Below are 26,311 nucleotides of genomic sequence, written 5' to 3' on the forward strand. Positions count from 1 at the left end.
GAGTGAGCCTGCCAAATTGTTCATTTCATCTTTTGATTGTCTGCGTAATAAAACCCTGGCACGAGTAAGTCTTTTAAAAGCCAACAGAAATCTTCCAAGGTTCACAGTCATCTTGCCTGCAAACAGGGTGGGTGCTGGGCCTTGGGTTATGTCTTGGACCTGATTACCTCTTAAGGGTAGGGAGAAAGAGGCAGGTTATATAGCATCACAGGAACAAGCTGTTCCCAGGGGCAAAGAAGGTAACCAGTTATGAGTGGAGAGAAGGAAGCATTAAGGGCACCAGAGATGCAATTGCCCTGCTTAACACATGAAGTGGAAGACAGATCTTTAGTATGAAAGATTAGCATGCTCACTGGAGAGCAGAGCTTGTCTGCTGAACTCCATGTAATTTTGTTTTATAGGCTTCTCTTGCCAGCTTGTTCATGTTGCCTGGTGGCTGAATCAGATGTAGACTTTAAAGAATTTGGGGCAGGGAATAGACAAGGTACTGAAATGGCTGTTTAGCACCTGGTACAGCAGTATTGCTCGCCACCAGGATTTCTGGATGCTACTTTAATGCTAGTTAGGGACAGCAGATGGCTTGGCCAGGCTAAGAAGTGCCAGGCCTGAAATAAAATCTGGCATAGGTAATTGCTTCCCAGACACTGGGCACTGCACAGCACCAGGCCACTTTTGCCAGCTGGCTTTTCCCATTCCACTTCTGCATTTGTACCTCCACACAACACTGCAGCTGGCTGGCCATTCTCCTGGAGATGAAGGCATTATGAGTCCTGAGAACACTTTTGTTGCTGCCAGACACTGCCTACACAAAAAGTTAATTGAAGGCAAGGTGTTTCCCCAGTGGCAGGAATTATTGTTGAAGAGACCCTGTTCTCTCCTGTTCCTGGGTAAGTTCATGCATGGAAATCAAAGCTTAAGAATGATGGTGTATTTGGTACACTTGGTTTTACTAATCCTTCTGCTGTGCCTCAAATGGCTCTAACTACCATGTGTGCTCAGGCTCCCTGATTGCACCTTTACAAACAGATGTACTTTGTGTCTGGTTTCAGTCTTCAAGGAGAAGCCCCCACATCCTCCGAGCCGAGCTCAGGCCTTGATCCAGTCAAGACCAACAGAGGAGTATTCCTACATGCAATCAATTCTCCGTCTGCTCCACAATGGCAACTTTTTGCTGCTTATGGTCACTTATGGTAAGGTCTGGCCTTTCTTCTGTGCAATTATCACTGTAGACATGCTTAGCTTCTCCCTTCCTCTCTGTGCTCTGCTGGGGCCTGTGTTATTTTAGGGAAGCATAGGGATAGCTGTGCTGCCACAGACCAGGAGTCTTTCTAGCCCAATAATCTCCACTAGTGGTTACCAGCAAATGCCTAGCAAAGAACAAAAGCAAGGCAAGCACTGAGGAGCATATGCCCCACTACTGTTCTCCCAGTCTTTAACTGTTTTCTGTTCAGGGGATTTCCTTATCCTGTTGTCTTTCTTTCTAGTTAGTCACTTGCAATGAACTAATCTAAGTGCTTACCTAAGAAATATATGGAGCTATGTCTGAGTGCAAGTCACAGCCTTGAGTGCAAGTCATTTCCCAAGCCAGGGTATGGCTGCCAGGCATCCCAGGGGAGGTCACGTGGAGCGTGCAGATGTGCAGACTGCATCGGCCTCCTTGGCAGTCCCTATGAAGCAAATAGAAGGAAGGATTGGAGAACATAACCTTTTGCCATCTGTCCTTGCACACGGGGTTTGCTGCTTGCTTTTCTTCAGCAGTCTTGGTCTGTTTCTCAGAGGGCAGTGTGATGTGTTGAATCTGTTCCCTGATGCTGAATTGTCATATGGAAATGTATTTTTCTCTTTAGCAGAAAGACCATTGCGGTCTGTCCCTGGCTGCATAATAGGATGTACTGTAGCCAGATAGTCTGCAGGGAGTTTCTGACCTCACTTCCTACCAGCTTGCTATGGAAGCTCCTCAGAGCAGGGGTGGGGAAGGTTAAATAGTGCTGAAAGTTTTGTCATTCTGCCAGCAGTGGTGCCTAAAGGACCTGGAGGATGAGTAGCCAGGTTGGAGACAGTGAGACGGTTGTACTTGCTGAGGGTGCTAATGGTCTTTGGAGTTGCTGGAATCTCTTCCTTCTCAGTGTAGTAGTCTTTTAGAAGTGCCCCTCTCAGATCACCCTTAAGCTCTGCTGGTTTGCATTGCAGTTGATTTTTTTTTTTTTTTTTTTTTCATAGTACATGATGTCCTCTCAGAAAGTGGAGACAGAAAAAACTGTGAGGCAGACTGTGTCTAAAGGTTGGATTTTGTCATCTGCTCAGTTTGCACTTGCCCTTCAGGGAAAAGAAAAGGGAAAGCATTTGTTCTAATGAGTGTAAAGTCTTAGAGGAGAGAGGAGGGCTCTCAGTCCTAAAAGCATGTTTAGAATCTGACCTGCCTGGAATAATTCCCTTCTGGCAGTTACAAATAACATGGAAAGACTGTTCAGTGGTTTGTAATTAAGTTTCTCTTCCTGCTGGTCTGCGTGTGTATTCTGTTCCTCACTGTGTCAGCCTCATGTCAGTCTCCAGCTTGACTTGAAATGGTGACTGTTACTCAGAGAGGGAACTATGCATGAAACTTTTTTTTTTAACTAGTCTGGCTTTAAAATGGGGACAGTTTTTCCTACTCAAGTCAGAAGTTATGTTGACCAAGATTTAAGACATCTGCAGCCACATCAGTGCAACGGAATCATTCTCTGTAGCTAACACAAAGCTACCTGCAGCCTCTTGTAGCTTTTATATTAGCATAGTGTGTGTCAGGGGAGAGAGGGGGAAATCTTCTGGTTGTTCATCTCCTCTGGCTGTAGAAAGAATAGGTGCCCTTACATGATGCCAGGTCAGAACAGGTCTGCAGATGTCAGAGGTCTTGCTGTTGCCAGAAGCTGCCAACTCCCTTTCTGTGGTAAGACCTGCAGTGCTGGAAACGTTGGTGGCACTGCGGCTCTGTTAGTGCTAGTGAACTGTTTTTCAGGAAAACCCTCAGACAGGCTTTTCCCAAAAGCTGCTGATGTTGCGTCCATAAAGCTGAGGTATAACATGGAGTAAGCATTAAGAAACTCTGAGTTTATTGGGTTGGGCTCTGCATTGGAGAGCATGTTGCTACTGGGAGGCAGCAGTCAGGAAAAGGGTGGGAAAGCCTGGGAAAGGCTGATAGAATGGGAATGATGAGACAGCCCCAAGGAATCAGCATTTGGAAAGGTGATGGGGCAGTGAGGAGGAGGCAGGGCAATGAGATCTGCATAAGGAACCATTGTCCTGGAGGATGACAAGGGTGAAGAAGAGGGAGACCAATAGTCTGGCGTTTAGGCAATAAGCTGCTTAGCTATAGAAGACTTGGGTTCTAGTCCGAGGCTTAGTAAGTGCTCCTTTTGGAGCCAAATGGAATGAACTTCCCCTTTCTGGCCTCTGTACAATAGAGGAGACAGTGTGAGGTCTCACAAATGTTCTTCTGCAGCATATTATAAGCAAACCATGGTAACTAGCTAATGAATCAGGTGGGGCTGGACCTTCAGATGTCCTGCTCCCAGCTACTAGTTCTGGTTTCTTCATCTGCATGGACAAATGGACACTTCCCCACTGGAAACAACCCTTGGCTGTTTTATTGGCATTCAAACAGCTGTAATTCATGGAGAAACTTCACTGGGCAACTGTGACATATGAAATGCCTACAACTTTTGCCAGCCCTCACAAATGCAAATTCGGCACATTGTCCTGATTCTTAGAATATTTTGCCTGACTCTGGTGCCAAGTGTTGCTGCCAACTCAGTATCGCTTTCTGCCCAGCCTGGGAGCAGGAGCCCTTCTCTCTCTCAGAAATTGCATGCATCACAGAGTTGCTGTGAAGCTGGAATACTGACAGCATCGGCTACCAGAGCAGTGTCCAGCTGTTCCCACAAGGCTGCTGTTCTCTTGGCTGGGCTAGAAGTAGAGGTACACAAATGACTGGTCTATGTTTATGCCCAGCTTTGAAGTGAAGCCACAGTGGGTGGGAGGGATAGTGCTGATCTGCCACATTCCCACATCCTGGCACTGCAGTTTGTGATGTCTCCTAGTGAGCAGGGTGCTCCAGAGGTGGAGATAGGATGAAGCTGAATTAGTGCTTTTGGGGGCTGTTTTGCCATAGCCAAATGTTGCAAAGAGACAACTTCCCAGGCAGGAGGGTGCTTCCTTGCTGTGGGATCTCCAGTTGTTCTTCCCTCTCTCTGGGTGTTAGCCTGCTGGAGTTTCCAGCCTTTTTGAGGAACTTGTGGAAAGGGTTGAGTGGATTTCTTGTGCCTAAAGAGTGTGCCACTCAGCTTACTAGCCTCTCTTGTAACATATGCTTTTGGAGTAGGGAGCACTGTCACAGGCACTGGTTTATTTGAGGTCACTTGCATAAGATTTTTCATCTGTTCTCTGTGCTACAAAGCTGTGGAGTGAGCTCTGCTTAATGTTGTCAGAGATGGTGTGTGAAGGAAGTGTGATGTCCCCTCCAGCTGCCAATCTTGTGGCTTCTCAGTGTGCTTCATGGGCTGTGTAAGGCAATAGGTATCCAGTGTCTCAGTGGAGAAGTTGGCTAGGTGCAGGATCACTGAGTACTTCAGGGTCAGGCGAGCTGGAGGACTTCAGGGTTACGGGAGCTCAGGGCTTTGTTCCCTTTGCCTGCTAGACTGCACTTCTGTATCATGTATTGTGATGTTTCTGCTTCTGGCTGAGACCAAAAGAGGAAGTGGGAACTTGACGTGTATCTGTTCTGTCAGGATTTCAGGCATCTGTGCCAGTTTTTAAACCCATGTCTCTTTTTGGAGTCTATAGATGTGTGAGCTGCAGTGGTGAAATCTGTGGCCCCATCCCTCCCCCCATCAAGATCACTGAAGCCTTGAAGAGAAACTAACTGCAAATGTAAATGACTTTCTGAGAAGAAAGTTGAGCTGACTGTTACAGACCTCATCCACCTGGGGAAGGTTTCTCAGTATCACCCAAGGTGAAAGTGTAGCCGTTGCAGTACTGCTGGTCCAGCACCCATGAGGATGTCCTTGTCTACTATTAGCAAAGCTCTTGGTTTTTGTGACCTTTGGGAAGGCATTTAACTCAGCCAGAGCTGCATGTAAGCTGAAGCAGAGTGTCTGAATGGGACTTGACCAGTATCACCCCAACGGTTTCCATTCTCACCTTGGTGATACTGAGAAACCTTTGCCAGGTGGCTGATGCCTCTAACAGTTAATCTAACTTCTCTTTCAGAAAGACAATTACTTTCACAGTTGTGTTTTTTCTTTTTTTTCAGGCTTCAGTGATATCTTTTAAAAAGCAAGATTTTTCCCATGCAGACACACACACCAGGTGCCTGGGGGAAGTGCTGTCTGTGCTTTACCATCATCTCTGCTCCTACTTGCCTTCTGGTGTTTCTTGGCTTGGAGAGGATGTTTTTTACTGGCTCTCAGCAGGGAAGCTGCTATCAGGCTCTTCCCTGGGATGAAACCATACAGGTCAATGGCACTGGTGTTAATTGAATCCCAGGTCTTTTTTAGAGGTGTGATGTTAAGGCAGGTGCTTTTTTAGTATTTTTACCTTGGCTGGGGGGAGGAGAAAACTCCAATGATAGAGATGGATCGGGCTGTGAGGGAGGGTTGAGACCCTATGAAGGGCTTGTAAGACCTTTCAGACCAGAAATGTGTGCAGCCCTTTCTCTACATGCTAAGGTAAGAACTGTCCTGAAACTGAGGGTGCTTCTTCCTGCATGCTGAGATCTGGCTGTCCTTGTCTGCATTTCTTTCAGCAACCTATGTCTGGCCAGTCCAGCTGGCTCTCCTGAGACCTGGCAGCCTTGTTGTGGATCTCTGCTCCCAAAGATCTCTCTCTGCATTTCTACCCTTTCATTACCCAGCAGGAGAGTAGCAGGCTCTCAATGTGCTGTATTTTTATCCCCCTCTCAGGTCTGAATACAGGTTGCTTCTACGCCCTGTCCACTCTGCTGAACCGTATGGTGATCCATCACTACCCAGTAAGTACATCCAACCCTCTTGGCCCTCTGATGCTTGTTGTCTAGCACTGGCTGCCAAAGGAGAGTCTGTGAGAAAGGCAATGCCACACCACAACACTTCTGCTAGCCAGCCAACTTGTGCCAGAGCCAGCCAGAAGTGCATTGGTTCACTTAGTTCTTTACAGCATCCCATGCAAAAGCTGGCAAGCTCTAGCAAAGACAGCTCCTTTACACCCTTAATGACAGCTTTTTCTTATGAGAAATTCTTCCAGCAATTGCCTTCACCCTGTTCCTGACAAGGATTTCTACTGGAACATCTGTACAGGGAGGCTGCCCACACTTGTGCTCAGGTGGCAGAAGGGTAGGGTGCTTCAGTAGCTGAGCTACTGCAGATCATACTGCTGGGTCTGTGTGCTAGAGAGCTCCTTTCCATGCTGCCTTATAGTGGGTACCAATATTTCCTGGTCTATCTGTCCCAAATCTTAACAGCAGACAGCAAACTTCATAGGGTTTATGCTGACTCCTCTGAGAATGTCTGTTCATGCTGGCCAGTGCTCACCTTTTTCTCTGGGCTGGCTCAGAGAGAGGTGCCAAACCACTTTTCTTCATGGACCAGAATGGCTCATAGTGGACCCAGAAGTGTTCTTGCAAAGGCTAGTTCTTTTTAGTGTGTTCCTAGCAGAAGACATTTATAGAACATTAACTTTGGTGTCTCTCCCTCTCTCTTGCTTCTTGTTGGCTATGACTTGGCTCCTGCATTTGTCTGAGTGTGTGTGTATCTCACCACAGGGGGAAGAGGTGAATGCTGGCAGGATTGGACTCACCATTATACTGTCGGGGATGGTTGGGGCTCTGATCTCTGGCATCTGGTTGGACAGAAGCAAAACCTACAAGTAAGTCCCTTGTTTGCCTCTGCTCTCCCCCCATACTGTGCAAGGAGCAACCCTGTGCGGTTGCAATTCAGCAGTCCAGGGACTGAATCATTGGAAGGGTTTGTAGGAAAAAAAAGCGGTTCTTCAAAATCCAGTTAGTCTAAAGGGAAGTTTGGAGCTGTGCATTAGTCTGCACTGGACCCGTATAAGGTCTGGTTCTAATGGTCCCTGGGGAGCCACAGGGAGAGGATGAGATGGCCCAGCAGTTGCTTTGTCAGGGATGAGAGTTCTTGGCACAAGCAGAATCAAGACTGTACTAGACCATTTCTCAGCCCTTACAAACCAGCTTCTGTGAATCCTTTGGCTTAATAAACAGCACATTGAACCCAGTGCCCAGAGGCACTGTGTGAGGGCATGTTGCTGTGTTTAGGGTAGGCATAAAGCATACTGGGACTGTGGGTCGATGCTTCTGCATTTGCTGCCTGATGGGTTGGGAAGGCACATGTGGCCAGCATACCCTGTCATCTGCAAAGGGACAGCTAAGAGTCTTTGTGTGTCTTGTAGCTCCCAGTCCTCAGGAACTCAAGTGTCACTGACAGACCTCTGTAGAGTGTCCCAGGGGGTGGTGAGTGCCTCTCCCGTCTTATGTCGGGGTCAGCGTAATCGGCGTTTCAGTTTCCCTCTTGGCTTTGAGAACTGGCTTGCGTCAGAAACAGCGTGGCCAGCAGGAACAGGGAAGTGATCCTACGCCTGTACTTGGTACTGGTGAGGTCTCACCTCAATTTTTGTGTTCAGTTTTGGGCCCCTCACTACAAAAAGGACATTGAATTACTCGAGCATGTCCAGAGAAGGGCAACGGAGCTGGTGCAGGGTCTGGAGCACAGGTCGTACGGGGAGCGGCTGAGGGAACTGGGGGTGTTTAGTCTGGAGAAGAGGAGGCTGAGGGGAGACCTCATCGCCCTCTACAGCTACCTGAAAGGAGGGTGCAGAGAGCTGGGGATGAGTCTCTTTAACCAAGTAACAGGTGATAGGACAAGAGGGAATGGCCTCAAGTTGCACCAGGGAAGGTTTATACTGGATATTAGGAAGTATTTCTTTACAGAACGGGTTGTTAGGTGTTGGAATGGGTTGCCCAAGGTAATGGTGGAGTCCCCATCCCTGAAGTGTTCAAGAGTCGGGTTGACATAGTGCTGAGGGATATGGTGTAGTTGAGAATGGTCAGTATTAGGTTAATGGTTGGACTGGATGATCTTCAAGGTCTTTTCCAACCTAGATGATTCTGTGATTCTGTGAACTGTGCTATAATTTGTTGTCTGAGCAGTTTGGGTGACAGGGGGGCTTTACTGGTGATGTGCTGGTGACGAGCTGAAGGCAACTTTGGAGCTCTTTTCCTTGCAGCAGCTTTCACCTGGGGGAGTCCCACTGCCACTATCCTACCTGCTATCTTGGGCCAGAAAACCACGTTCTCATTGTGGGCACTTGTGTGTCTTTCCAGCTAAGGGCTAGTGGTAAGGTAGCCTCAACTGGTACTGATAGGGAGGATGGTCTTCTTGATTCTCCCTAGGTGGAGCTAAGTTGCGGCACGAAGGGTGAAGAGCTTTGTGGTTCACTGGGCAGAGCTGAGACTTGAAATTTGTCAGAATGGGAGAGGGGTAAAAAAATGTATCCTGGATTAGTTCCATGGCCCCTGCTTGCCCACCTTGTGTAGGTGGGCAGAGCTGGCTGAGAGTACAGGAAAAAAAGGGTTATGCCACCCATGGAATTTATCCTACAGACCCCAGGGACTATCTGGGGATAGATAGAGCCATAGGTGAGGAAAAACACTGCTAAGAATTTGTTCTCCATTGCAGCCCACAAAGTAGATTTCTGTGGAACTAGCAAAATTTTTGAGTGCTACAGAGTCTTTATTTATCCCCATTTAAAAGTCTATTAAAAAAAACTGTCAAGATGCCAGATGTTCTAGGTAGGTACCCTCCCCCTTCCTTCTGCTGCTCAGATAGTGTCAGGAATGAAATGGTAAGCACATGAAAATCAGGAAGGAAAGATGTCAAGTCCTTTTTTTAGTCTGCTTGAAGAGAGTGGGAAGCAAATGAATGGGATCCAGCTGTGATTGAGGGGAGTAGGGGGAGGTTAATAACAGAAGGAATTGTAGAGCTCTACATGCGTGTTTGAACTTTACTGTCCCATCAGCAGTTCCTTGAAAGGGTGAGGCTGTGCTAAGTCAGGCTTTCCCCATCTGTCATGCTCAGGCACCAAATGGCCTTGCATTCTTGCTGTTATTTGGTAGGCAAGTCCTTGCAGCAGCCCCTGTGCTGTTCTTATTTTTGGAATTAGCAGGCGCAGATTTGGCCTATACAAATATGCAAGTTATGTTGTGATGAGTGAGGGGTCTTAGAACTGGGGCTGCCTCTGATGGGATGGCTTGTTGAGAACAGCCCACCTCCTTGAAAGAACATGTTTTGACATCAAGTTAAACAGAACTCTATGTACATCCTTCAGGTTCCTGGCTCAGAGGAGTGATGGGGTTGTGACACCTGGAGACTGCTGGGTGTATTGGTATTTGTAGGGGAGTCTGATTCAGTATCAGGGACTGGGTTAATCAGCATTTGTCTTTGGCCCTTCTTTGCTTTTAAGGACAGTGTTCACATGGTCTCAGGTCCAGCTGGTTGCAGACAGCATTCTCCACTGTCATCACTGCATCTCTGTAAGGCAAAACGTCAGATATATCCATCTCTCTCCATTGACTAGGCAGAGAACCCCAAGTGATGTTTTAAACTTAGGTCTGTACAGGCCCAAAGTGTGTTAAAATTTTGAGGAAGGGAGGAAAGACTTTGATATTGGAGAATGGGGTGCTTGGGTCTCTTCCATTGAAAGGTGAATGCGCTCTCAGCCTAGCCTGGCTTGTAATTTGGGTCATCTTGTTGTAGGCCTTTTCCATGTTAGTTCTTATGTAGTGGATACCTTCACCCTGTCCTGCCATATGTCTTAGATAAATAATTTACCAAGCCTATCCTTGTTTGTGACTTGTATACAGGAAGAAAGTGGCATAAAACTGAGTGCTGAAGTATGAGGGGGTGGTGAAAACTGAACCAGCCCTTCTCCGACATCTGACACCTCAGTGACTTCAGCAGTGAGATTCTTCTGGGAGTCTTTGTTCAGGGTCTTGTGCAACCTGAAATGTGCTGTCCTCATGGCAAAGCCTGTGGAGGCCACCTATCATCCCAGTCTGTACAGCAGAGTGCTCTAGTGCTGCACACAACATCCCAGTGAGCAGCTAAAGCTGTGGAACATGCCTGCGGCCTCCCCCTGCCGCTGCCCCTTGTTTATTTGTTGCTTCAGATGTTGCTTGACTCTAGGGTTTTCACAGCTCCAATCCCCTGTGAGTCTGATCCTGTCCCTTTTGGCTTTCCTTGTCCAAGCAACCTTGGGAGACACTGCTGGACAAGGGCTGGGTCATGCCTGTTCCTTACTCTGGGGCTTCCTCCCTCTGGAGCTGGCTGAACAGCAGAAGGTGTGCTCTCCATTTCAGACCTGTTCCCTGCTGTTGCTGTCCCTGGCTGGCTTTTTTCTTAAAGGTCTCTCTCTTCTCACAGTCCCTTGTGTGAGCTCTTTAATCTGCCTCTTCAGAAGAGTAGGGAATGTGGCTGGGAGGGCAGATGAATGTCAGGGCAGCTTAGGTTCACTTAAGTGACAAGTGTGTCGGCTCCTTCACAGATCTCCCTCTGGCTCTGATGTAGAGGCTTGGCAGCTGGTGCCTTTGTAACACTGCTTCCACATCAGTGTGCTTGGCTTCTTTCCCACACCCCAGAGCACAGAGGTAGGTGTACCTCAGTTGTCCTAAGATGATGTAGCAGGATGTGTAATTGACAGCCTGCACTCACTGCACCAGCCAGCCTGTTAAGGAGACTGACAGTACCTGTTCCAGACAACCATAATTATCAGTCCCTGTAGAGACACCATGTTTGGGAACAGGTTGCTAAAACCATCAGAATGCTGTGCAGATATCCTCTGTGAATCTGCTTATCCTCCTTCCTTTGTGTTTTTATCTTTCCCATAAGATATTTATGGCTATAAGAGGCCTATCAAGCAAAACTGGGCATTCTTCCATGCCCTGGTGCCCCATGGTCCACAGAGCATTCTTCTTGTCCTCTAGTGAACGTTATGACGAAGGCCACTTCATGAGAAATGCCCTGCCTTGATGTCTTTCTCCAGGGGTTTCTTTGTTTCCCCAGTGCCTACCTGTGTCTCAAACCCTTTTCAAAATGTTGGGTCTTGCTTGGACTTCTGGGCCCTAAATCTCACTTTTTTTGTTGTCAGTGGTATGCTCAGAGGAGCAGTGTCTTGCTAAATTCTGGTTTAGCAGAAGTCTGCTTGTGTGCTGCAGCTGTTTCCTGCAGCAAGAGTTGCATTCAGGGCTGTCTGTTCAAGTCCCAGTTAAGGGCTGTGATGAGCAGGCAGCTGCTCAGTGCATGACTTCAGCGTGCTTCCCGGTGTGTGATTTCCACAGCACTTAAGCCTGAGGTCTTGTTCTTTCACAAGGGTCTGTCGATTCACTTTGTCCTGCTGGAGCCCATTGATTCAGGGAGGTCAGTGAGGAAGGCTCGTAGTCTCCTAGAGCCAGCTAATGTGTGGTAGATAAAGTACCCATGGCAAGATTAGTTTTCTCCATTTTGTCCCCCACTTAGTTCTGCAGTTCCAATGGAAAACACCTTCAAGACCTGACTGCTTCTATGAGCCTGCCTGCTCTGGTTCTCAGTGGAGGGCTGCATGTTCTGGGAACTTCTTTCTTGCAGCTTGACTAATGACATAGCATCAGTGTGAAACAAAGTCTTGACCACATCTGGCCACTAAGTCATTCATCACCTTTGCCTGGAGATGAGAGCCAAGTGCAGCTGTTGGCAACTGTCATGACAGAATGAATCAGATATGAACTACTTAGAATACTTCAACCATAGGTCTAGGAAACAGTGAGGTTTTGTGGGACCATCCTAAGAGCTCTGCCCTAAGACCAAACTGGCTGTGGGGAGAAAAAAAAATAATACAAACCCCATGTGCCAAGTGTCTCTGCTGGCAGAGACTAAGCTTCTTAGGGCCACAGCCACTTCTTGGAGGCTTGCACTGTATTTTAGCACTACCTGCTGTGTAGTTTGGAGAATCCTGTTTATGGAAGGAGCACCAGTTCAAACTTGGTCCATGCAGACAAGGGAACTGTAAATCTAACCATGAGCCCCTTTCCTAGTCAACACTTTTCCTCCATGGCTGCCTATCAAGGGATGGGAGGCATAAGAACTCATGGGAGATATCTGAGGAACCTGTACTGAGCAGAAAAAGGCTTTCATCTGCTTCTCTTTCACTTTCTGGGGCTGCTTTCTGTCAGTCTTTCAGGTCTTTTTCTGCAGCCTCCAGGCTTTGTGCTGACCATGTAGCATCCCTCTAAAATGGGTTGTAGCAGAAGCAAGCAGCCCCTTTGTGCTGCTTTCACAGATGACTTCTTTTTTCCTCCATGAAAGCATTGGAAAGAACATATTCTAGAAATGATACAGCACTGGAGGTTAAGGGATTTGTCTACCCCTTTGATATGAAACAAAATTGCTTGTCACGGCAAAATGTTGTTTAGACTTTCAATACATTAAATGAGTCTGGTGAACATTTGTATGCATGGATCAATAGTTGAAGTCTGAAATTAGCTTCTCAAGTCTGAATTGACATATAAGCATGACCCCCACTGACTTCAGTCATTGCAGCAGTGAGGGAAGACAGAACTGTATATTGACCATATAATACTGGCCGCCCGTTTGGGGTTGGATTTTGACAGTGGTCATTTGCATTAAAAAGGAAAAAAAGTGAAAATAGTTTGAGGTTTAGTTCCTCTAGTAGAATTATAGGAACTGATACCAAACTCATTCTTTAATGGATTAAGACTAAAATTTGGTAGAAAGTACACGAGTAGCTTGTGGTTATACATTTAACTTCTTCCTACAAGATAATGGCCAAAAGATTTTGTCACTCTGGTAACTGTTCTGCTTTCATGATCCTGGTGGAATTTTAATCAGGTAAAGGATTCACCTCTCCTTCTTTCCTTTCTTCCCAAAACTATGTACTGTGAAAGGCTACTTGCTACCTCCTGTTTTAGAAAGAGCCTTGGGTTTTGGATGTGGGAAGGGTTTCCTTGGTGTCTAGTCAGGGATGACAATTGCTGATGTTTCAGTTCTGGTGAAACTGGCCTGGGCTGCTGCAGGTCTGGCTGTTCCCAGGTTCTGCCTGGCCTGCTTCCTGGGCATGGGGTCTCTTTGTCCCCTCTGCCCAGATATGAGAGGTTGTAGCTCAGCCGCTATTGGCTGTGGAACTGGCATTAGCCCTGCTAAATGCTCCCATGGCTTGAGGGTGAGACTGTGAGGGCAGCCTGGCTTGAATGTCACCTCCAAGTACAGTAGGCAATTTAAACACAGAAAGAAGCAGCAATGAAAGGGGTTTTGGATAGCACTGAAAAATACAGGCCCATAACACTGTAGCAGTGTTGTCACCTCTTCCCTTTGCTTTCCTGCTTGGGAGTGCTCTTGCTTATAAGTAAGCATGTCCAACTGGTTATAGTACAGGGGGTGCTCTTTATTTGGCTCTTGTTCTCCCCCTCAAGAGGTGTGTATAGTACATGATCTGTCAACCCATGGCAGTATCTGAGCTTCTTGGCTGCCTCATAGGTGCCTCCTTATATATGTGATGCTCTGACTCCACAGGGAGCAAAGCTCCTGGTCATGAGGTAGGGATGCGAAAACTACTAGGTCTTGTTTTTGCTTCTGCTGCCCTGCTCTGTGTGCAGACTCTCCTGTGCTCTCTGTCAGTCCAGTTCCTCTGTCTGGGGTAAGGGTGTCAAATAGCTGTGCAACTTTTTTTTTTTAAACCATGTGCTGCAAACTATACCAAGATCTGTGGATGAAAAGAATAGGAGGACTGCATTAAATAAAACCCTGACTCTGCTTTTCCTTGCAGACAGACAACACTAGTCGTCTATACCATGTCTCTGGTGGGAATGATAACCTACACCTTCACTCTGAGCCTAGGGCACCTCTGGGTGGTCTTTCTGACTGCAGGCATGCTTGGGTAAGTTCATGTGCAGGCTGCTTTCCTCTACATGTGAGCTGCTAGGGGATGAGCAGGGACACAGAGCTCATGGTGCAGGAGGGACTGGGGAGAGCCATGGCCTATGTGTGGCTCCTGTGTGGTTTAAGTACAAAATGATCTGGTCTTCCCATCTCTCTCTTGTGTTTCATTAGAATCAGGGACATTAGCATGGCCATGCTCAGCTGTAGCTGCCTTAAATGTTCCAGGTAATAAGTGAAAGCATTTGGGTGGGAAGTGAGTGGTACCACAGTCCCATAGATGACCAGTGGGCAGAAATGAAAAGTGTGTAGACCTGGGTGGCTGTTTGATTGTACTGGAGATGATGCCCCTTACAGTTACTTGTGGGAGACGCTGCTTTTAATGCCTCATTCTTGTAGCAACTGGCAGCTCCCTGCTGTCTTGCCTTGAGGCTGTGGGCAAAGGTTTTTCTGGGTAGGGGGAAGAACTGTACCATGGTGAGGGAGTCACAGCCTGGGCTGTGACAATACTAGGAGAGACATCCTGTGCAGTCAGTGAAGCATCCCAAAAGGGACATAGACTTATACTATGCCTCTTCAGTCCTTCTGGTGGTTGCTAAGTTTTCCTTTCTGTGTGTGTCTTTACAGGTTTTTCATGACAGGGTACCTTCCCCTGGGCTTTGAGTTTGCTGCAGAATTGACATACCCAGAATCAGAAGGAACATCATCAGGGCTCCTTAATGTGTCAGCACAGGTAGGTGTGCTGTTTTCTCTTTGCCTGTCTCTTTATAGGGAGAGAGATTAAATTGTAGTTCCCAGCCTTGACTCCTATTTCTTGTCCAGGATTATTGTAATATTCTGCAGATATAAGCACCCCAGGACCTGGCTTTTTGAATGATGGCATTTCTCTAGTAGCACCCATTCTATTTCTGCTTAGGAAAATGCATCAGGATGCCAGTCATCCTTGTATTTTCCAACATTGGTCCTAACAGCCTAGGACCTGGCTCTTCTCCAGCGAGAGAAGGCATTCCAGCATTAAGGTTCACCTGTCTTTCCATCAGCTGCAAGGAGGTGTCTCTGGATGTGTTTATAACCAAACTCCAGCCTTGCTAGGCCAACAGTTTGGCTGGCTATGTATGCTCTGATACTTTGGTAAAGCTGGGAAGCTATAGAGGCTGCTTTATAATAATAGTACAGTTTGACATTGCTTTTGTTTGTAGGTTTTTGGTATTGCCTTCACCATCGGCCAAGGGCAAATCATTGATCACTTTGAGACGAAGGCAGGAAACCTTCTTCTTTGTTCCTTTCTGTTCCTGGGGACCATTATGACAGGTAATTAAATTTTTCAGCGTTCCTCCGCTGTGACTCTTCCCCTTGGGCTTGGGATATGAACTGAAGGACTTTTAAGTGTAGTGGTGCCTGCAGGAGAGGGCAGGACCCACACAGTAGAACCATAGCAATGCTGCTGTGCTTCTTTAAGCATCTGGTTTGTGTTACAAAGAAGATCCAAGACTTCTTGCCCTGGTGGCTGGCTGGGGTCCCAAAGATGCACCTTCTACATGCTGCAATAAGGAGTCTCTATCCTGACTGTTTCAGAAGTGCTTGCTCCGTCATCCAGGAGAGTGGTTTCTGTTGTTCACTGTAACGCATTCCTGTCTCCTCTGGGGCCTCTGCTGCCCCTTTGAGTGCTGGAGAAATTGATTTGGGTTCTGCATGGTGACTTAACTGCCTTCACATCTCTCTTCCTCCCTCTGTCCCAGCATTCATTAAGGCTGATCTCCGAAGACAGCAAGCCAATTTGGATAATGAACAGACAGTGAGTAAATCCCTCCTTCATCCCTGCTGTGCCCCTGCTATTAGCTCAGGTCAACACACAACCTCTCTCCTTTCTAGGAATGAGGCTGACCCTTTCTGAGTTAGAACTGCAGCGATGTTTCTCTTCTCTTATCCCACCACTTCTTGCCCAGTCTGTGGAGAAGCTCCTTGTTGGCATTTTCAGACAGGTGGCTGTAATCCCAGCTCTGTCTGCTGCTGGGGCCTCTGTTTGCTTACTGTTAATGTCAGGCAGAATCCATAGGCTCTGGGAGTCTGCAGGGCTTCATGTATCTTCATATTGTCTAGGGACAGATGTAGGGCAGCACTGTGCTCTCTCCTCTCCCCTAACAATGCACTGATCCCTCTAGTGCTTTGCCCTTGTTTAGAGCTGGGTAACTATTATTCCAGGCCCCTAGCCCCTAGGGAGGTGGGTTATTCCTCTTATTCCTTGCCCTCAGCTGCCAAGTGAGATTCAGTGTATGGGACTGGAGGAAGCTAGGTGGTAAAACCCAAATGAGGGCTTGAGCAGCCTGGCTCCCCACACTTAGTGCTGCAGACAAGGCTGCTAGTTCATATGTGTGCACCAGAGTTCAGGGCATGATGTCCCTGTGGCACGCTGTGCAATAAATGTAGCTGTTTGCATGTGGGAGAGGGTCTCTGGTGAACTATTTGCAGTGGATACTCTTAGAAGGTCTCTCTGAGAGAAAGGTATGGGACTGGTGGTTGTTTGAGGCTCTTTTCCTTATTGCTCTGGGCTCCTCTTCCAGGACAGTAGGAGAGATGTCCACTCGACATTCATGAAGCCATCAGCGACCGTGACTAGCAAAGTGCATAAGCTCAGTTCTCTGCTGGCTCGAGTCAGTTCTTTTCAGAAGACAGTGCTGCCTTCCTCCAGATAATCTAACCAGTCTGATCTGGAGAGAGACCAGAAGGTCCAAGAAGCAGCTCTGCTCCGACCAGCTGCTCAGGAAGGTGGATTTTCAATTACAAAATACATGCTTTTTTATTTTAAATTTATTTTTATTTATTAGTTATTTTTATTGAACTATCTGAGCACAAATGCAGAGGGTAGGATAAGTAAAGGGAATTGATGCTGCCTTGAGTAGTTCTTGCACATGTACTTCTAGACTAGATGAGGGGGGAAAAGACTGCACAATTTACCTAGTTTGGGTAAAGGAGTCCCTACCTGCCATTGTCATAACTTAAAAAGAAATCATGATTGTTTTCCTGCTCTGAGACTTACAACTTTGGCTGCTTTTAGTAGTGGTGAGCATCATGGTGTATGGGACCAGGCTAGAAGACAACTGCTTTTCCAGAATCCTGGCGTGAATGGGGCAAACTGGAACACACTTAGCTAAGCTGAGCTGGGGTTAAGACCAGTCTGTTGTGATATACACCAAACTGCTTGTATCCCTTGATAACAATGCTGAAGTCAAAGGCAGAGGATGAATTGTAAGGCCAAACCATCCTCCACAAGCCCTGGGGCAGCAGGTTGTAATGAGAGGTGCTGGTGGCACTGTGAGTTAATTCATAACACCTATGTGGAAGGCCTAGGAAGTATCAAGGTCCTTTGGCAGTGAACATGATGCCTAGTAGTAGCAAGGTCCTTTCCCTTCGTCAGGCACTTCTCTCACCAAGTGAATTGTATGCTTCTGCTTAAGTCATTTTTAGTATAAATACAATTGTAAGAGCTTGCTGCTGGAGTGGAGAGGGTGTTGAGACCAGAGCAAAGGTGGCACAGGTGTCATTTCTATAATCTTAAAAGCCTCCAGAACTGACTGCAGTAAGAACCAGAGGGATGTGTGTGAGGTAACATGTTTCAGTCAGCCAAAAACTTCACTGGCAGCTCCTTCCCCCTGAGGGAGTCATGCTGGGAAGAAGTAATGATGGACACCCTACTCAGCCTCCACATGGCTGAGCTCACCTCGGTATTTCTCAAGCTTAACAACCAACCCCAGGTGCTTGATCAACTGAAGGTGGAATGAACCTGGTGTTCTGTGCTAACATGGATGCCTCAGTCAGGGGAACATCCAGTTGGGCTTGGGCATTGTGTGCTGCCTTTGTGGAGAGCTCTGATTGAGGCAGGTGCTGGAGCTTTTCTACATGGCACAGCTGCCTGACACATGCTTGGGTGATTTTACTGGTTTCTTCCTTTTGCCAATTCCTCTTTTATTTTCCCCTCTTTTCATTTCCCTCCCTACTTGCCTCCCATCTTTTCTGGGATGGTGACTTGTGGCTGTTGTTACAGAGACTCCAAGGCAGCAGTCAGATCACGGATTATGGGACTGTGGCTTGTAACCCTAACCCCATTGATTCCCTCTCCTGCTCACTAGCTCATACGCAAAGGTAGGAGAATCACACTAATCTGCTTCTCTGAACACTCAAGGGTGGCACAGGCACCAAGCCAATGGCACTTCTGGGTAACAATAATGGCTACAGAGTACTGAGAATCCTTCTGGCCTTCTTGGGTACCCACCTGACAGGAAGGACAAGACAACTTTCAAGAACAAAGTGGAGATTCCACCAGACTAATGTCAGATAGGTGCAGCAAGGCAAAGCCTTGTGTTGGAGCGGATGGAGAACTGAATTGTCAGTAAATTATTGGGGAGAAGAGGTGCAGGCATTTGGATACTCTTCTCTGACATTACTTTTATACTCCAGGTTCTTGGCTGGAAGGGTACCAGGAGCCTTGTAGAAGAGTTGGCTTTGATCACAGCCAAGGCACATGGCCAACTTCAAGAAGGAAGTTTAAAAACATCTAACAATAAGAATCATTGGGTTGGTGCCTTTTGATATAAGAATGCCTGAAAATTGTAAAGCTCTGTGCTTGCTGATGTGTGAATCTCAATGGCACTTGGCATTTTCTCAGCTGTTGCTCAGGGTGTAACACTTTATTACTCACTGTCTTCTGCTTTGCACTGACTGGCTGATCTGCCAAGTGAACCATGCTACCCTTTGCTTTTCAAGGTGTTCATGTAGTGTGTATATCACTTAAGTGTCACAGCCAACAGGACTAACAGGCAGAAACAGATTGAATCTGTTCGGTAAAATAGCCTTAATCCTGCTAAGACTAGAGTGTGTGCTACAGGGAGTGGGAAGCTGCCACGCTTTGATGCAAACAAGAGGAAGAGTCCCATGGGCAGGGAAAGATTGACTCCAGACTGAGTGCTTCTAAATATGTCTCCATGTTGCAGTCATTGGTAGTTTTAGCAGGGTACATGTGTAGTGTTGATTTGGGACCAAGTAGTTGAGAAGCTCTAGCTGCATGAGCTGGGCAAGTCTGCTTGGGGTATACCGGTACTTTTTTGATGGCTGAAGTTTGTCATCACCTTTGTTAACAGACCTAGCTTGGTACAATTGCTGGTGTTACTTCTGATATCTCAGTTGCAAAATGGACACTGCAAGGCTCAGTCATATTGTTGTATACGCCTTGCATCAAAACTTCTTCCATAAAGAAAAATAAAGGACAGGTCACTCTCATAGGAGACTCTTCTGAAGGGAACAGAAGGCCCAGTACACAGACCTGACCCACTTCTTAGGGAAGTCTGCAGCCTCCCTGGGGTCCAGGTTAAAGATGCAAAGAGAAAGCTTCTTACCCTGGTACGGCCCTCAGATTATTATTCATTATTGATTTTTCAGGTAGGTAGTGATGAAATTGCAACAAGAAGTCTGAGGGCAATCAAGAGAGACTTCAGGGTCTTGAGACAACTGGTTAAGGGATCCGGAGCACAAGTGATGTTCTTTATCCTTCCAGTTGCAGGTAATGATGAGGGAAGAAACAGGAAGAGCCAGCAGATCAATACATGTCTCTGAGCCTGGCGTCACCAGCAGAATTTTGGGTTTTTCGATCATGGGTTGTTTTACATGATACTAGGCCTGCTGGAAACAGATGGGGTACACCTGTCTCAAAGGGGAAAAAGAATCTTTGCACAGTAGTTATCAGGGCTTATTGAAAGAGCTTTAAACTAGATTTGAAGAGGGGAAAGGGATAAAACCAGGCCCACTAGAGATAAGCCTTGGGGCAGCACCTGAGAATGGTGACACAGGACTTGGGGCTTGTCTGCCCAAAAAGGTGTCATGATCAATAGCCCAGCTGAAGTGCATCTACACCAATGCACCCAGCATGGATAACAGACAGGGGGAGCTGGAAGCCATTGAGCATCAGGAAAACGGGCATAATGGGATGACTCAAACAACTGGAGGGATACAATGGATGACTATAAACTCTTCAGGAAGAACAGGTAAGGAAGGAGAGGTGACGGAGTAGCCCTGTATGTTAGGGAGTGTTTTGACTGTTTAGAGCTTAATGATGGTGGTGATAGGGTTGATGTTTATGGGTAAGAACTGGGGAGAAGGCCAACAAGACAGATGCCATGGTGGGAGTCTGTTACAGACCGCCCAACCAGGATGAAGAGGCAGATGAAATATTCTGCAGGCAGTGGGAGAAGTCTCACAATTGCTAGCCCTTGTTCTTGTGGGGGACTTCAATTTACCAGTTGTCTCCTGGAAATACAATATGGCAGAGAGGAAACAGTCTAGGAGGTTTCTGGAGTGTGTGGAAGGTAACTTCTTGACACAGCTGGTGAGTGGGCCAAATAGGGAAGGTGTCCCACTGGACCTGTTGTCTGTGAACAGGGAAGGATTTGTGGTTAGAGGCCATCCTGGGCATAACACTGGTGAAATGTTAGAGTTGTTGATTCTTGGAAAAGTAAGGAGGGATGTCAGCAGAACTGCTACCTTGGACTTCTGGAGGGCAGGCTTTGGCCTGTTTAGGAACCTGGTTGACAGCGTCCCTTGGAAGGCAGTCCTGAAGGGCAAAGGAGTCCAGGAAGGCTGGATGTTCCTCAAGCAGGAAATCTTAAAGGCGCAGGAGCAGGACATCCCTGTGTGCTGAAAGACGAGCTGGTGGGGAAGACGACCAGCTTGGCTGAAGAGAAAGCTTTGGCTGGAGCTCAGGGGGGAAAAAAAAGGAGAGTTTATGATCTTTGGAAGAAGGGGCAGGCAGCTCAGGAGGACTACAAGGATGTCGTGATGTTATACAGGAAGAAAAGCAGAAAGGCCAAGGCCCACATAGAACTTAATCAGGCTACTGCCATAGAATACAACAAAAAACGTTTCTATAAATACATTAACAACAAAAGGAGGGCTAAGGAGAATCTCCATCCTTTATTGGAGGTGAGGGGAAGCATAGTGACAAAAGATGAAGAAAAGACTGAGGTACTTAATACCTTCTTTGCCTTAGTCTTTAACAGTAAGACCAGTTGTTCTCTGGGTACCTAGCTGCTTGAACTGGAAAACAGGGATGGGGAGCAGAACAAAGTCTCCATAATCCAAAGGGAAATGGTTAGTGGCCTACTATACCACTTAGACAGAAGTCTATGGAGCTGGATGGGATCCACCCAAGGGTACTGAGGGAGTGCTCACCAAGACACTTTCAATCATTTATCAGCAGTTGTGGCTAACCAGGGAGGTCCCAGTTGACTTGAAGTTAGCAAATGTGACTCATGTCTACAAGAAGGGCCAGAAGGAGGATCTGAAGAACTATAGGCCTGTCAGCCTGACCTCAGTGCGGGGGAAGGTTATAGAGCAGGTCATCTTGAGTGCCATCACATGGCACATACAGGACAACCAGGTGATCAGGCCTAGTCAGCATGGGTTTATGAAAGGCAGGTCCTGCATGACTGCCCTCATCTCCTTCTATGACAAGGTGACCCACTTAGTGGATGAGGGAAAGGCTGTGCATGTTGTCTACCTAGACTTTAGTAAAGCCTTTGACACTGTTTCCCACAGCATTCTCCTGGAGAAATTGACTGCTTGTGGCTTGGATGAGTGTAACCTTGGCTGGGTAGAAGACTGGATGGCTGGGTCCAAAGAGTGGTGGTGAATGGAGTTAAGTCCAGTTGGTGGCCAGTCACAAGTGGTGTACCCCAGGGCTCTGTACTGGGGCCAGTTCTGTTTAATGTCTTTATCAGTGGTCTGGATGAGGGGATCGAGTGTACTCTCAGTAAGTTCGCAGACAACACCAAGTTGGGCAGGAATGTGGATCTGCTTGAGGGTAGAAAGGATTTACAGAGGGATCTGGACAGGCCGTATCAATGGGCCAAGGCCAACTGTATGAGGTTCAACAAGGCTCAGTGCCGGGTCCTGCACTTGGGTCACAACAACCCCATGCAACACTACAAGCTTGGGGAAGAGTAGCTGGAAACACTGGGGATGTTGGTCGACAGCCGGCTGAACAGGAGCCAACAGTGTGCCCAGGTAGCTAAGAAGGCCAATGGCATCCTGGCTTGTGTCAGAAATAGTGTTGCCAGCATAACTGGGGAATTGATTGTCCCCCTGTACTTGGCACTGGTGAGGCTGCACTTCGAATACTGTGTTTAGTTTTGTGGGCCCTGCACTAAAAGAAAGACGTTGAGGTGCTGGAACATGTCCAAAGAAGAGCAATGAAGCCAGTGAAGGGTCTAGAGCACAAGTCTTTCAAGAAGCAGCTGAGGGAACTGGCGTTGTTTAGCCTGGAGAAAAGGAGACTCAAGGGAGACTTTACTTCAGTCTAAAACTACCTGGAAGGAGGTTGTAGAGAGGTGGGTGTTGGTCTCTTTTTCAAAGTAACAAGCAATAGCATGAGAAGAAATGGCCTCAAGTTGTACTGGGGAGGTATAGATTGGATATTAGGAAAAATTTCTTCACTGAAAGGGTTGTTGAGAATTGGAACAGGCTGCCCTGCCCAGGGAAGTGGTTGAGTCACCATCCCTGGAGGTATTTAAAAGATGTGTAGATGCAGTGCCTAGGGACATGGTTTAAGTGGTAGACTTGGCAGCGTTAGGTTAACAGTTGGACTCGATGATCTTAAAGGTCTTTTCCAGCCTAAATGATTCTATGATTCTATGGCTGTTACAAGGAGAAGACTGACACTCAGTCAGATGTGAACTTCCAGAGGATGCAGAGCTGTGGAGCTGTGCAGGCCTCACTTTCCACTTTGACCCAGTGGAGGTAGGTTTATTGTTTAATCTGGGGCCCATCATCCAGAGTATTGGCCTAACAAGGCGTGATTCTTCCTGGTGAAGAAATAGAAATGATCTGATGGAAAACTCAACCTTTAGCTGGATGTTCAGCTGTTGAGTGGCTTTGGTGCAGAATAGGACTGTGGAACAGCCTGATTTTCCTAGTATATTAAGGAACACACAATGGAAAAACCCACATGCTGATTCTCACTAATTTTCACCTAGTAGTGGCTTCTGGTGATGAAATGTAAAGCCTAGAATATGGCTGAGCTGTTGATTTTGCAGTGAGAAGAGCAACATATAAAGCCATAGCTTCAGTGACAAGAGTCAGCATTTATCAGCCTTGACTCTGGCCACGAATCATAGCCTCTCAGCAGTCACCTGTCAGAGCTTTTGGTCACTATGTTCACACTGCAGGATGTTTTCCCTTCTTCCTGTCTTTGTGTTCACCAGCAGTTTGTCCTCTATTGGTGTCATCTGCTTATGGTTGTAATTAAACAGATGTTGCAATTAGTAGAACTTGTAGTGGGAACTAAATTAGCCTAATGGCATTGTGAACACCTTGTCCTCTCTTAATAAAGGTTCTGACAAACCTCCCGCTTCTCTCTGTCTCAGTTTCCAGAGCACTAGCAAGGTTAGCTTTCTGTATCTCAGGCCACTTGGATCAGATGCCCATTTGACATGATAATAATGAGTCTCTTCTGGGCTGCCTTTGTGCTTCTGAAGCGATTCTAACATTGTGCCTTAAGGTTTCATAGTAGTGTCAGTTGATTCAGCATATGCGTTATACTCAACGTATATGCTGTGTACAGCCTGTGCTTATCTGCTCCTGGTTTCCAGCATCCATGCAAACCTTCCTGCATTGTTTCTTTGCATTGTAAAATAAGCATCTTTGCTGATTTTCCATGGTTTGTTTTGACTCAGGAGTGAATTGTTCAAGAAGAGTTTTAGGCAATGTTTCTTTGGAAATACTTTTAAGCTTGTGTGGGTTTTATGAAAGCAGCTATCATATAGAGTGCAGGATTCCAAAATGGCAGGACTGTGGTTTTGTTCAAACTGGTCTTTGCTAGGTCTCTGTGAAACTTGTGAATTTGATTAATGTGTATTCAGGGCACGTGAGACTACTTTGTGCTGGTCTTACATAGTGGTAGATAAATTGAATTTTTTTGAGTGTGTGTGTGTGTGTGTGAGAACCTGTTCTTGATAGCAGAGAGTAGGGAGTGAAGTTGTTTCAGACTTTGTCCTGGTATTTGAATTGTAATAAAATGAAAACCTTTCATCTGGAGTGTTATGCTACCAGCAGGGATAAGCACTGATGAGTGGATGATTTTGGATGACCAGTGATGTGCTGTACAGCCACAACAAGGGATTTGTTTAAAACAAATGAAGTTTTGCTGTGTCCTCAAACCATGTCCTGGATAAGTCAGGACAACTACCTTTTTGCACTGGTTGTATGTGTGCCTGGATGCAACTTAGTGGATGGATCTCAGTGGAATAATCAGAAGCATGTTGCTTTTTCCTCCCAAGGCCAGTGTGCTTTAGGGGCTGGCTTAGGGTATTAGGGCAGACATACTCCCTCAGTAGCTTACTGGAGTCCCTTGCAAGCTGTAGCATGCTTACTCTAGTGAAGTACTGCCAATAAAAAAAATTGCTGTAATTTTGCATAGTAGGCGCAAATGGTGTGTACCCCACGCCCTGCTTCCCGAAGTTCTCTGCTCCTTTTCTGTGCTTAATGTGTGTCAAGCAGCCTTCCCCTGTCCCAAAGCCATCTGCATGCCCATTTCCAGTACTGACGCCCAGCTGCGAGAACAGCCTTTCCTTCCCAAGGTAGGGAGCCCTGGAGGCTGGCTGATCTCCTAAACTCCTGTAGCTCCACAGCAAGTGAGTAGCGTTCAGATCCCAGAGGTGCCTGGGGAGCCTGTTGAGAGCTGCCAGAGTGCTTCCATGATGCATTCTGGTGGGGTTTCCCAAGCCTAAATGCAGCTTTCCCCTTACTCTTACCTCTGGCACGACTTCATGCATCCCCCTAGCCCTCCTGCTGGTAGGAATTCCCTCTTTGCACTTTCTGGCTTTTGCTTCCAGGCATTTCTTTGAAGCTTTCCTGATCTCCTCCGCTTTGGGATATTGCTGCTGACGTCTAGAAAACATTTTCACCTGCAGTTCATATAAGAGGCTACTCAAAATGAAACTGTTTCGTATCTCTTGCTTCCATGCTGCCTGGACTTCTCTTGAACTGCACTGAGGCTGTGAAGCTCTTTCCCACGCACCTCCGACTCCTGCCTCAGATGTCAGTCTTGCCCCGCAGTGAGTTAACTTGGAGCCCAGGCTGTGGGACACTCCACATTTACCCTTACAAGTCTGCATGTTCCCTTCTGAATTGGTGACAACCAGGGTGTCTCACTGTAAAAGCAGTGTCAGAACTTGGAGAGGTGTCTGAAATCCCCTGGGGAAAGAAGTCGTCTTGGGTCTAATCATAACACCCTAGAAGGGCTCAGGAGAGAAGCTCATCAAGCTTCACCCAAGAAGGCTGAACTGGAATTGCAAGTTTGTCTGTTTGGTGCAGCCCAGTAATTGGGCAACAGTCTCCGTTGTCCTTGCTTTTCCTCTGGGAAATGACTTCACAGCTCCCTCCATCTTAAGGGAAGAAGTTGTAGGAGGGTTCAAATAATCAGGCTCATTCTTCTATGGGATTTATGCAGGAAAAAACCCCTTTGTGTATGTTTGCCTCTTATTTCTTACGGCTCTTTAAGATATGAATATCTGTACCACTCTGGAATTACCCCACCCATAAATCAGAGCTGGGGCCAGGGAAGAAGAGGGATGGAGCATGCCAGCCCTGAATTGGGGGGTGGGGATGGAAAGACTTGATGATGAGCAGAACCAGCAATCTGTCTGGGAGTTGAAGAGGCCCTCAGACATGACAGAGTAAGGACAGAGAGGAGCTAGTTGCTGTGCTGAGCCTCCTGAAGGTGCACAGGGTGCAGGTTCTCTGGTGCTTGCACAGACACTGTGCTGCCCCATGGCATGAAGGAGGAGTGTCTGGTTCCTTCCCTTGCCCAGGGAACTGGCCCTGCAGCTTCACTGCTTCAAGACTGATCTTGTGTCACAGTGAGATGTCTTCAGTGAGCTGGCTCTGGAGCTGATACCCGGGCCTGTACAGCTTCTGTGAATTAACTGTTGTCTACATCAAGTAGCTTAAGAGAAGTGGGACCCTTGCTCTTCCCTGCTGCCCCAGTGCCCCTTGTCTGGGCAGTAGAAGGGTCTGGAGAAGGAGGAGGGAACCAGGTGCACTCTGAGGATGGCAGTTCTTGGGGATTTCTGCACACTAGCAGGGAGCTGCAAATTATCCAGCATCTGGCCAGCTGGTCTCTCTGAAGCCTGGGTCTGGCTACCCAGTATCCTAACTGTACTGTTTTTCTCTGACTTGCAGAAAGTGATGCCAGAAGCCTGCACTGATCCCATAGTCCTTGAGGAATCAAAGCTGTGAAATGGAGGTGTGGCAGAGCTGGGAGATACAGCCCTCCTCATTCCCATCTTTGCTACCTACATTGTCCTCCTGTTACA

At 47.1% G+C, this 26,311-nt stretch overlaps 1 protein-coding gene across 4 annotated transcripts in view; it reads left to right on the top strand.

Annotated features, from left to right (window-relative positions):
• Positions 1-26,301, top strand: part of FLVCR2 (FLVCR choline and putative heme transporter 2) — a 43,300-nt gene extending 16,999 nt beyond the window's left edge. The window contains exons 3-12 of one of the 4 annotated variants that reach the window (XR_012633886.1): positions 1,050-1,190; positions 5,937-6,004; positions 6,773-6,876; positions 13,843-13,953; positions 14,580-14,685; positions 15,152-15,263; positions 15,692-15,747; positions 17,995-18,092; positions 24,830-25,051; positions 26,178-26,291. Coding sequence is in view for 2 of the 4 variants with exons in the window: in XM_074909985.1 (XP_074766086.1) it covers positions 1,050-1,190; positions 5,937-6,004; positions 6,773-6,876; positions 13,843-13,953; positions 14,580-14,685; positions 15,152-15,263; positions 15,692-15,747; positions 17,995-18,092; positions 26,178-26,184 (803 nt within the window). In the remaining 2 variants the exon portion in view is untranslated. Of the gene's footprint in view, positions 1-1,049; positions 1,191-5,936; positions 6,005-6,772; positions 6,877-13,842; positions 13,954-14,579; positions 14,686-15,151; positions 15,264-15,691; positions 15,748-17,994; positions 18,093-24,829; positions 25,052-26,177 lie in introns of all 4 variants that reach the window. The other 3 variants (XR_012633887.1, XM_074909985.1, XM_074909986.1) reach the window with 3 other exon arrangements.
• The last annotated feature ends 10 nt before the right edge of the window (positions 26,302-26,311 follow it).

This window comes from Athene noctua, chromosome 6 (assembly GCF_965140245.1).
Source record: "Athene noctua chromosome 6, bAthNoc1.hap1.1, whole genome shotgun sequence".
NCBI classification, from domain to species: Eukaryota; Metazoa; Chordata; class Aves; order Strigiformes; family Strigidae; genus Athene; species Athene noctua.